General features: G+C 45.7%; 1 protein-coding gene across 1 annotated transcript in view; it reads left to right on the plus strand.

Annotated features, from left to right (window-relative positions):
* Positions 1–13,060, plus strand: part of mgat4b (alpha-1,3-mannosyl-glycoprotein 4-beta-N-acetylglucosaminyltransferase B) — a 418,569-nt gene that overhangs the window by 360,549 nt on the left and 44,960 nt on the right. The window contains exon 12 of the mRNA XM_084332017.1: positions 8,624–8,721. Coding sequence (XP_084188143.1) covers positions 8,624–8,721 — 98 coding nt within the window. The remainder of the gene's footprint in view (positions 1–8,623; positions 8,722–13,060) is intronic.

The raw sequence follows: 13,060 nt of genomic DNA on the forward strand, positions 1-13,060 counted from the left end.
TACTTATTTTGCATATATTTAAGCAACACAAAATATGGTAAGGACAGGACAGAAAAAACTAGCTATATCGTTATTATTCCGATATGAAAGCCTGCTGATAAATCTAACTGTGAAAGACATACAGTATTTAGCAGATAATGCCGTTTGTTTTGCTGCCTGTGGTGCAGAAGAGTGTCAAAAACTGTTCAAAGATGAAAAGGGTAATAAATTAAACATTAATTGCAGGCTGCATTTACAAAAGAGAAGCCGTCATAGTGCCTGTTTCAGCATCATGGGTTGCATCCTATAGTCCTCGTTTCAGAACCATGGGTCGCATCATAATGAGAGAGAGAGGAGACGGAATAGGTCACGATTGATAAAAGTAGAGTCGTCTTTTTATTCTTAATGGTGATCATAGAAAATCCTGCTTTGGAGTTTGTGTTCTCAGAGCTGGTCCACTTGCTCTGGGATCTCTACAGAGGGCTTAGAAAGTCAAGTTTCTGGCAAAAGAAAGTCACGATTGATAATTTTGCTCCTGCCGAAATGGCCTCCGAGCCACAGGGGGGCAGGTCATAGAGCCGCATGCAGCTCTGAAATCCAGGTTGACGAGTACTGCGCTGGTAGATGTGTTTCTGTGGCGTCTGCCCCCTGCCTCTAGTGCTTTTAGATGGCCTTTTATTACACTCTTGATGTTAGTACAGCACCAGCTAGTTTCAAAACACAGCAAAACAATGCGGTCTCATTCACTGTGCTTTGGTTTGTATACACTGTAAAAAAGAATATTAATAAAAACCAAAACAACATACATTGTCTCAACCTAAATCGGTAATTATTGTATTTACTAAACATTAACTAAAACATGATAACCAAAACATGGTAACCAAAACATGATAACCAAATCAAGATGACAAAAACATAGTAACCAAAACATGATAACCAAAACATGATAACCAAAACATGATAACCAAAACAAGATAACCAAAGCAGCAATACAATTATCTTCAGCTGTCACATACACACATACACACACACTCACACACACAGAAATGTACTAATGTGCAAAAAAAGAAATTCTAATTGCAAAAATGTTCTATTCCTATTTTGGTCTATAATGGACAGCCTATCTCAAGGATAAGCACTTCTCACTGATCTAGCAGCTGGAAGCCAGGCCAGTGTTAGAAAATGGAACTTAGAGATCCTGTGCCATAACCTACACATGGAGACTGAATTTATACTTATTAACCGGTGACCTGGACCACTGTTGTTAATGTGTGTGTGAGCGTGCGCGCATGTGTGTGTCTATTTCTGCTTTCTGTGTGTGTGTGTGTGTGTGTGCGTGTGTGTGTGCGTGTGCGTGTGTCTTTATCTGCAACTGTGAAGAAAAACCCCATAACAGACACATAAAAAAAGATATATATATAAATTAGAAATAAAAAATCCGAACTTCCGGTTTGCAACGTTCTGGTGAGCAGCCACATGAAAGAGCTCCCGGTCAATGAATATCAAAAAAATTAAGTAAAACAATTCAAAACTAAATAAAAAATGAAGATTCGAGGACAAAAGAAAGAAGGAAGAATGAACACGAGGACAAATGAAAGAAAAGCAACCCCAGATGAAGTAAATACACAGATGGAAAAGACTCAACACGAGGCAATGATGCAACAGGTAGAACAAGCTAGCGGGACGCTGAATATCAGTGCAGAGAAGCTACAGGCTAACATACAAACTAGCTTACAAGCTAATATAGAGGCTAACCAGGCCACTACGCAGATTGGATTAGGAGCAATGCAAAGCATACAATGTAACACTGAAAAATCCAACGGAAGATGCAATGAAGCGTCGGAGCTATGTAGAAATAAAGAAAATTCAGAAAAAGAAAGGAACCAGGTCCCAATAACGTGCAGGAGGTGGCGAGGGACACAGTCCGGAGAGGATGGAAGGTGCCGGGAGGGGAAGGAGAGAGGCCTACGCAGAGGATGGAGAGACGAGGATGAGGAGAGGAGGACGGGAGGAGGAAAAGAGGGGACCTGAACCAATTCAAAGCAGATCAACTATGAAGAACGACAAAGGGACACGAGAAAGGGGTATGAAGTAGTGATGTGACGATTCATCGATTTGCATCGGTGCGCCGGCATACACGTTCACGATGCGAGTGCACCGGTGGAATAAGTGCGCATCGGCAAAATTTCAGGCTGAACTCGCGATGCATCTTGTTGTAGCGTCTTTGCATCGGTCAAAAACCGATGCATTCATATAATTTCCTCTCATCCACTTCTGTCAGCAGTGCACTGTGACTGCACACACACAGCAGATACTATTGTTTCGTTACTACATAAGGCGAGAGCCGCGTCACAGTTATCAACAAACAGTGGAAGTCGAGGAGGAGACATGAATAGAATTGATCAACATGCTAACGCTAGTAGCCTCTGGCTAACGCCAGTTAGCCGTTCAGCTAACGCTAAACTAGTGTCTAACTAACTAACTAACTAACGTGACTCTGCAACACCAGTACCATTAGTGAGGAGGGGGGGGGGGGTATATTGAAGACGCTTGACAACAGGGGTTCAAAGATAACTTCACATTTATTGGTTATTCGTTTCTTAATTATATCGCTTCATGCATCATCCAGCCTGGCTCCGTGTGTTGACATAATGCGGCTACGGAAAGTATAGACGCATCCTAGTGACCTAGTCTAGTGTGTGTGACATCATCAACTGTCGACGGCAACTCAGACGGGGAGGGGAGGCTCTCTCTCTCTCTCTCTCTCTCTCTCTCTCTCTCTCTCTCTCTCTCTCTCTCTCTCTCGTGTGTTTTTAGCTAAAGTGGATAGAAAAGTCTTCTTAGGCACCCAAGAGTTTTTATATAAATTGTCTTACAGTAGATTATTTTATTTTTAATAATAATATAAGCTGCATATAAGGAATACAACCAAATCCTCTGTCATACCATAAAATATTATCATTATTTTGCATCGTGTTGAATCGCATCGTATCGGCCCGAATCGCATTATGTCGAATCAAATCGTATCGAATCGTATCGTATCTCAACAGGGGGTGAATCGTATCGCATCTCATCGCCCAGTGCTTCAAATGTATCGTTAATGTATCGTATCGTTGGCACCGTATCGAGATGCGCATCGCATCGGCCTCAGTGAGGAGATGCACATCCCTAGTATGAAGGGCCACGGTGATCCAAGGAAAGATACAAGACAAAATCAACATGGAAGAGTACCCAATACAAACATACACACGGGGGACCTGGGGATGAGGAAAGATAATTGAACAGTTACCCCAAGAAGTATAAAACTATAACACCAGAATTTGGAATAATTAACACTATGATTTACAATACACAGGTTATAGACAAACGATTTGAAATTTATTTTAAAAAGGGACACGCTGATTAGGAAAGATATTGGGGAATAATACACGGTGGACTGGTATGAAGGAACTACAGGATTACACGTGACACACAATACAAATGAACATGAGCATAAGAAAGACGAATTCAGAATATTGACCGGGAGCTCTGAGGCCGTCCACAGAACGAATGTTGGACTTATATAGTGCGCACTTTGCCACTAGGGGGAGCCCTCTCACTAGGAGAGCCATTACTCCTCACCCCTCCAATGGGGAACAGAGGGATACGATTAAGATCCTCTAACACCATGGGAGCACCAAATGTTGTCTTTTTTCTTTGAGTTATGTTAGAATAGCAGTTGCTTTAAATGTGCACATGGACATTTGTGAAGGACAAGAATTCAAAGAAATGTGGACAATAATAGAGGCTTGGAGAATCTCCATTGGGGATATCTCCATCACTAGGGGGGGGGGCTTCTCCCTAGGAGAGCTGATTCCCCTCCAAACCGCCAACAGGGGCAAAAAGTGCTAACCATATAGCTTATGTGGGGTCTTGTATGTCGTGGGGTTGTTGTGTGTGGGGTGGGGTACTGGGTGACATGGGAGGTAGCGGGCTTGGCTCGGTGGGGGGTAGTCTCCTTCCCTCTACTGGGCCTGGCCCAATTTAATTCAAGGGACCCGTGTCGCTGAGTGCTCGGCCCCGCGTGGGGCGGACCTGGGATGTGGGGGAGTCCTAAATAGCTTATTGTGTTTTCAGTTTTATTTTTTAAGTCATGTTAGCGTAAATGTATATAGTGATATCGGTGACATGGGAGATACAGAAGTGGGCATGCTGAGTTCAGTGGGGGGGAATGTCGGGGGGAGGGGCCATCGTTCCGGCGGTTCGACCCGGGAGAGCGGGGCCTTGCGTGTTGTGGGATCGGTATGGGTGGGGTGGGGTTTCCTGGGGCCCTCGGCCGCCGTGGCCTGGGCGGTCTGGTCACCGGGCCAGGGGGACACCGGGCTTGGGGTCGCGGGGGGTCGGGGGGCCATTGAGGCGTGGTGCTTTGGCCTTCTGCGGGCCTGGGCTTGGGGTTCTCGGGGGCCTGGCGGTCGGGGCGGGGGCGGGGGTGGGTGGGAGCTCTGGGTGCTCGGCTCCGCGCATGGTGGACCAGGATATGGGGGTGTTCTGTTTCTTGGGGAGGAGGGCGGGAGGGAGGGGTTTCTCTTATGGGGGTCAGAGCGGCTGAGCTTTGCCCGGTGGGGTCTTGTGTGTTGCGGGGTCGGTGTGCGTGGGGTGGGGCTCTCGGTGACATGGGAGGTAGCGGGCTTGGCTCGGTGGGGGGGGAGTATCCTTCCCTTTCCTCTACTGGGCCTGGCCCAATTAATTCAAGGGACCCGTGTCGCTGGGGGCCCGGCTCTGCGCATATCGACCTGGGATATGGGGGAGTTCTACGGGCTTAACTCAGGGGGGGGGGGGGGGGGGGGTCGGAGGGGGGGGGGCATTGTTTCTGCGGTTTTGCCCGGGAGAGTGGGGTCTTGTATGTTGTGGGGTCGTTGTGCGTGGGGTGGGGTGCTTGGTGACATGGGAGGTAGCGGGCTTGGCTCGGTGGGGGGGAGTACCTTCCCTCTCTCCTCTACTGAGCCTGGCCCAATTAAATTCAAGGGACCCGTGTCGCTGAGTGCTTGGCCCGACGTGGGACAAAAATAAATAAATAAAAAATTTGAATGTTGATTTAGAATTCGAATGCCAACGTAACGAACGAAGGTCCGAACGTGTGTGTGTGTGTGTGTGTGTGTGTGTGTGTGTGTGTGTGTGTGTGTGTGTGTGTGTGTGTGTGTGTGTGTGTGTGTGTGTGTGTGTGTGTGTGTGTGTGTGTGTGTGTGTGTGTGTGTGTGTGTGTGTGTGTGTGTGTGTGTGTGTGTGTGTCACATACAGCTTGTGGTGTTTTGTCATCCCCAGAGCGCGTGTGTTGTGTCACAGCATGCGTGTTGTGTCATTACAGTGTCTGTGTTGTTGTCATGACGATGACCTTTGGCTCTTTTCTCCTCATATGTTTATGACTCACTGCGCTCCCTTCAGATGGGGTAGTCCTTCAAGGTGACCTGACCTTTCTCAGCTGATCTGAGGTCAGCCATAGAAGACAGCAGGGGACTAACAATAGAGTACATGGCTATTTTGATTATAAATCATCTGGTTACAATGAAAATGGTAACTGTAATCCATTAGAATTGGAATAAAATACTGTAATGTTGTCTGAATACTGATACTTTAGAAAATAATTGGGAATTACTTCTTGGAGACTGGTATTTAGGTGAAGTTGGAATCTGTAACCTAATTTTACACAACTGAAGTAATGGCTGATACTGGTTGTGAATGATGATGATGATGATGATGATGATGATGATGATGATGATGATGATGATGATGATGATGATGATAATCAACACTACTATTAAAATAAATTGCTAGATTGGAATAAATAGTTTAACTGCATATGCTATGGATTGTGAAAGGAGAGTAATTCAAAAGAAGTAAAGTAAAGACTTAATCTGACTATGCTGCTGAATCAGACTATTTCAGAGTGTTGAAGTAGGTAATGGGAGTGGCCTACTGCAAAAAGGCTGCAGCTATTGCAAATTCACGCTTGTTTGTTCTTGGTAATGTCTGTAAACACTGGTGAAAAACAAACCTATATTCTGCCAAAATATGTATTCCCGCTGAGTCCAACGGTGCCACCCGTAATGGCTATGACACGGTTCATGAGATATGAAAGGGGGCATGAGCATGGCTTCAGAATGGGGCGTGGTTAACCTTGACCAATGCATTTAGAAGTCTGTACTGAGTTGATCGACATCTTCCATTTTTGTGTGTGTTTTTCCCAGTGAAGGTATAAGAGGTTCATTCATGTGCCTGTCCCTTTAAGTGAAAGTTGTTGTTTTTTGTGTGCATGTGACCTCACTGCCAGCCATAATTGATTACAATATTTATTAACTGACACACATCCATCCTCAATTAATTTCAATGAGGCGGCACTTCACTCACTTACAAGTACAATAAAAGAAAAAACATAGGAGATAAAGATAGATATTTGAATATGAGTATTGGAGGGACTTTGTGTAATGCAGTCGACAATTATGGCCTCAAAAACATGTAAAAACGGTGAAATCACAGATTTCAGCTACAGTGGAGAGTCCATTAGTGTGTATGTGGAGCGCAGTGGCGGCTGGTCCATAGTGGGCGCTAGACCGCCGCCCCCCCCCTGGTTAAAAGAAGAAGAAGAAAGGAAAGTATTCACGGCCCCCGGCCCCTAGCGGCCTAGCCCCCTCCAACCCCTTTTCATGGGCGCTCGATCTCAGCTCCACGGTCCGTGCGCAACTCACAGGGCAAATACATACATACGTGTAAATAAATACGTACGTACAACATAACACAATCAAATACGATATCCGAGGGCGCTTGGTCTAGTGCCCGAAGTAGTCACTCTATTGGCTGAAAGTGGCACGTGACATCGCCTCGAGGAAATACGCTCTGCTAGTAGTTGTCTGGTTGTCTGCTAGTAGTTAGCTGGTTAGATACTGTACATTCAGACAGTGTTGGATCTAACTAAATAGATTTACATGGACACTTTTATGGAAAGTTCAAGCCCTGGACCACAAAGCTTCTCGAAGGATTAAGGCTATACTCGGTCAAGAACAACAACAACAACAACAACAACAACAACAACAACAACAACAACAACAAGCAGCTATAATGGCTAGCTGGATGCAGTCTGGACAGTGGACATCGACAACAGTCTGGACAATGGACATATACTGTACACTTTATCAAGCCCTGCTGGACCGCGTTTGAACTAAACAAGTGAGTCGCGGTCGCGATATCTCTCTCTCTCTCGCTCTCGCTCTCGCTCTCTCGCTCTCTCTCTCTCTGTGCGTGTTTGTGTAGGGCTATTGGAAACGTGGTTGCATTTGACTGACTGTGATCATATATTGATTGATGGCAATGGTGATAATATTCGCCAATGCGTGCCTTGTACATGTTTGCAAAATGTTTGGTATAGCGCCCCTCCTGGAGAAGAATTCACCAGCCGCCACTGGTGGAGCGTGACTGTCAAACAAATGCCCACAGAATGAGATTGAAATGTCCAATTTATGACAGTCATGGCATCGTTTTGATGTGTTATTTCTATCTAGTTGAAAAATGTAGGCCATTGTCGCGATTTAGGCCAAATTGCATCTCCTACACTCTAGTTTTGAACAGTTTTGAACATTCCGTCATTAATTCCTATGGAGCAAGATTGCTTGTTTGAAGTCGTTTTTTTCCTAAACTTTCCAAAAAGTAATGGAAACTCGAGTTGGAGCAGGCCTGTCGTTTTGACACCTTACACGTGTGTGTCGTGCGAAAGCTCTGGGAGAAGTAGTGAAATTTAAAAAAAAAAGCAGTGGAAGAATAATAATATAGATTGTAAGAATGCGGTGTGACTGGCTTTTCCAGGTCATCTTTAAAAAAAATGTAAGGCATTCAGTCATCTGCAATGGATTAGATTTGAAAAGTAACCTTCCCAACCCTGCTCGCTGCAGTCTCCAGCAATATGGCGTAATCCTTCTGAGGCGACGTGCCCTTCTGAGCTGCACTGAGGTCAGCCAGTAGACGGCCGGTATAATATCACAGCAGATGACTAAGACGTCTTACTGCCCTTAGATCAGTGGACTGTGTGCCGGCTCCATGACTCACAGGTCACACACCTGCATGATGAGAAATGCACTGGCACTTAGTGGAATCACGCACGCGCACTGCGCACACACACACACACACACACACACACACACACACACACACACACACACACACACACACACACACACACATTCACATGGAGTCACGCGCTGGCACATGCATACGCATTCACATGGGGTCGCACAAGCAGGCACACACACACACACACACACATTCACATGGAGTCACGCGCTGGCACATGCATACGCATTCACATGGGGTCGCACAAGCAGGCACACACACACACTCATATGGAGTCACATTACACGCACAAATACATGTACACTACACACAGACATCTCTCGTTGTCACTGAGTCACTCACACACATACACACACACATAGGCACAGAGACACACAAGTGTGCGCACGTACGGTACACACAACCCACACACGTACAGTCGCACAATCTACAATTTCCATGTCTTTCTAAGCCTTCTCTCTCCTAGATCGTCTCTCTGTCAATCAGCCGTCATCCTTCTGCAATATTTTCCCTCGACACTCATCCGTCCTCTCTCTTTCCTCTCTAGCTGCCATGTTGCTCCGTCTGCTCATCACAGACGGCTTTAATGTCATGTGTTTATTTTGGATAGTGTTCGGCAGAGTAGGGAGGAATATCCTGCTTCAGGTGAGATGAGATAGATAACATAAGATTACATGTGTTCCTGTAGGCATGTTCTTTTGCTTTTAAAATATGCCAGTCTCCACACAGTCTGCTGTTTCACAATACAAGTATCAACACACACATTGGACCTCATGCACCAACATTCTCGTAAGTTTCCTCATAAATAGGGGTCGCTAACAGCCTGGAGAGGTTCGCTAACAGCCTGGAGAGGTGTGCTAACAGCCAGAGAGGTGCGCTAACAGCCAGGAGAGGTTCGCTAACAGCCTGGAGAGGTTCGCTAACAGCCTGGAGAGGTTCGCTAACAGCCAGGAGAGGACCGCGGTGGTGATGGAAGAGCTTGCGGCTACCATGGCCCAAATAAAACGCACAATTCCCTGACACCCTTGTTTGAGTATTACTGAAGTGATGTGTTTATTTCTTGAGAGAAATTGTAAACTGTATCTAATAATAGTGATAATAATAGTAATAGTACTTGAAAACAAGTAAGTCAAATTCATGTTTAAAGGCTTTATTCATCCTACATCCGTGCAATTAATCGCCATCGGACTTGGACAGCACGTCTGTTGTCTGGGCAAGATGAGCAGTGGAATGTTTCTTCACATTCTGTTTCTGAGAGCAGAATGTAGATGTGTCCTTCCAGATATCCGGGCAGTCACACTCTTTGTGCTGACAAGATCTCCCTCTGGAAGGGTATTTGACAAAACAACTGCTTTTCTGAAGGAAATAATTCGGACGACTTGACTTTATCTTGTACTTCTTTTATTCCTTAGGAAGTGGTACAATGATCGCCAGTACTTTAGCCAGCGTTAGCTGACGTTAGTCAGATTATAAACCTGGGTAAACAGAAAACAAACAAATCTGTGAATACGTTCAAGCATTATGACAATAACATTGGACCGGAGCCCGCGCTATAACACATCAATACGCCGTTACATTAAATGCTTTACACATGTAGCAGGGTGGATTATCCCTGCTTTATGGGAGTGGATGTACACGGCCACCTGGTAGCCAGAACGCAGCAGAGCTGGGTCCAGCTGAGTCCCCGACTGTAGGCCAGGAATGTTGAAGTGGAGGTCGAGCAGCAGGAGTGGATGGGGCCTAGGATTCACTGACCTAGGGATGGTACGCTGGTCCTTCTTGCCCTCCAGGGCGATCAGCAGTAGCTCCCCACACACCCACACTTCCCCCAATACTTCCTGGGCCCTCCCACACCCGATGGCAGTAAAGATGGATGATATATTCGCTCCCCAAAGCAGTACCCTTCCTTAATGATGAGTGGAGACCTTTCACAATGAACTATAGGCAGGAGGTGGGGAAAGGGTTCAACTGTAATGAGCATTACCCGGAAAGGAAAGGGTTAGACAGAATGCACATTAACCGACACACACACAGTGCTCCCATTCAGTTCTCTTTACTGAAGTCTGATACTGTACAAGTTACAATTTATTACACCTCTATGAAAGTTATTTCCACACTGGGCACCTAGTGATCTCGCTCTATACTACAGACTCAAGTTATTCCCACACTGGGCTAGACACAGTAATAACACCTTCCCTTTAAGGGTCTATATACTGTTCCGCTTCTCCCTAGGTGGGGAGAGAGAGGAGGAGAAGGGAGAAGGATAAAGGGCTACAGAATGGGAATTTTTATAAAAGAACGCACATTATTATCACAGTCAAACCAAATGACAGTGGGCCCACGTTTCAAAATAAAGGTCCCATCTATAGCCGGCTTTTCCCCAAAATAATAAATGGTCGGGGCGCCCCTAGACACTGTATTCAGCGTCCGTTCAAAGCACTGTTTTCTCTTCGCCCTTAGAGAGCCCGCACCGCCCAGTGGCGAATGTCTACCGATAAAACGTCAGCACTCTGAGCGCTTGCTGTACTTATCCAAATGGCGGGCCCGCTCTCACCACCAACCGTCCGTGTGGTGAGATGGCCGTCCGGAGGTCCCGTGATAGCAGGCAGCCGGGCTGGGGCTTGGAGGGGCTGGAGGAGCGTGCAGTGTAGTGACGTCCGCTGCTGGGCTGAAGGGGGCCGACACGCGGCTAAACTGTGGTGCTAGCCTATACAAAGCTAAGCTGTGGGTCGCGGTGAACCCCCTGTCATGACGCCTATACTTCAGCTAAAACGCAATGTGGCCAATATCTACCACGCTCTTCGGCAGTCGCTCGACTGCTTCTACGTTCACAATGTCTCTTCCGCATTAACTAAAAGCTAAGCTATCGCATACGCATTACTAACCCGCTTCGTAACTGGGTTTCTATCTCGCGTGCTTGATCTCCGGAGCTCCAGCTCCGTGCGTCCTCTCCCCTCTGTGGAAAACGCTGAAGAGGAAGTGCCTCCCGTCGGCGCCACGCCCTGAGCCCATCCTTCTTCACCTGTATCTCCCTGCCCAACGTCACCAGCTCCCCTGGCGGCACCTGTATCCTGTCCCACTATGAAGTGTCAATGTTAGGATAGAGAGGTAGCAAGTTAAGTGTCAATGTTAGGGTAGGGGGGATCAAGAGCGGTCAGCCGGTTACACAACGTCCTCGCGAACACAGGGAATGCAAGGAATTAGCGTTAGACACATTGAATTATTGTCAGACATATTCAGGTGTCTACACACACAACAATTGAGAATGGTAGACAATGAAATCATACCGTTGGTTAGTTGCGTTGCCAAGTATATGTGTAGCTGGTTCATCAGCTATTGTTTCAAGACTCAGGCTTCGCACGGTCTTCAATGTTTGTTACGATAGAGCTCCTTTCTGGTATCTTCTTCGTTCAAAAGAATCGCGTTTTGTGTGCGCCGGCGTCTTTGAACCCCAGACGGTCAAGCTGGCCCGGAAGTAGATCAGACGCATGCGCATTGCACGTTTCAGTAATGCCAGTGCCAGCTATGAATGTCCTTTGTAATAGTACACATTGTAGTAATCATTTGCAAACAATTATTTGTTGGAACAACATGGATGACTACATTTGGATAATACATCTGGTTAATTCTACAGTGTCCATTCTATTCCACTATAGCTATATCCGCATGATTGGGTTTGGTTCTCATTTATTTATTTATTCACTGTCATTTGCAGTGTTGTTGTAGTGTTTTTATTTATTTCGGACATCACAATGCCTTGTTGAGGCGTGACTAATTGTAAAACGTAATTTTTAATAAGACAAAGATTGTCGCATTTATTATTATTATAATTATTTAATTCCGAGGATGTCTGTAGAATCGACATGAACGCAATCACCATGATTTATCCCAAATAAAGCCCTTAAGAACACGGCACACACCAGTCAGTCCAATTTACGACTGCTCTTCCACGCTCGTAAATCCTGCTGAGAAGGAACCGTTAGTGCATGCCAAAATCGACCCGAAAAGGTCATAAGTGGAGCTACGATGAAATGTACTCGTAACTTTTGTCGTAAGTCCGTTGGTGCTTGAAGTCCATTGACATTATAAATTCACATAATCAGGTAATCCACTGGAATACTCAAACTCAGTAATGTGATTACTTTTATTATAGGGTTACTTTCCCTTCAAAATACATACCCTTATAGTGCTAAAAACTTCAAATCAAACTCTTCAAGGATGTATGTAAATATAAACCAAATATGCCATTAAAAATACTCATTGAGATTCTTTAGATGCAGTGTAAATGTAGTTAGAACTAACGGTGTGTCTGTCTCTCTCTCTCTCTCTCTCTCTCTCTCTCTCTCTCTCTCTCTCTCTCTCTCTCTCTCTCTCTCTCTCTCTCTACCTCTCTATCCCTCTCTCAATCTCTCCTCTCTCTCTCAACCTCTCTCATGCCTCCTCCCTGTTCAGGGACATTAGATGTTGTTGACTCTTTGAAGCTGATTCAATAATCAAAGCCCACGTCTACACAGTAGCACTGAAGAGGAGACAAAAGAGAAGGGAGAAAAAGCATCCCCCTCTCTCTCTTCCACAAGTACATTCTGTTCATACTGTGGATGGAGAGCAGGTAGACAGATGAACAGACAGAAAAGGAGAGAGATAGAGAGCAGGTAGACGGATCAACAGACAGAGAGAAAGGAGAGAGATAGAGAGCAGATAGATGGATGAAAAGACAGAAAAGGAGAGAGATAGAGAGCAGATAGACAGAGAAAAGGAGAGATGGAGAGCAGGTAGATGGATGAACAGACAGAGAAAAGGAGCGAGATAGAGAGCAGGTAGATGGATGAACAGACAGATCAAAGGAGCAAGATAGAGAGCAGGTAGACGGATCAACAGACAGAGAAAAGGAGAGAGATGGAGAGTGTATTTTGCTGCATAGCGCCAGCGTTCGAGTCCGAGTGCTGAGTTGTTGGCTGCTTATTAAGTTAAGTGTGTGCGAGAG

The sequence above is a fragment of the Notolepis coatsorum genome, assembly GCF_963971535.1.
Source record: "Notolepis coatsorum genome assembly, chromosome: 16".
Lineage (NCBI taxonomy): Eukaryota > Metazoa > Chordata > Actinopteri > Aulopiformes > Paralepididae > Notolepis > Notolepis coatsorum.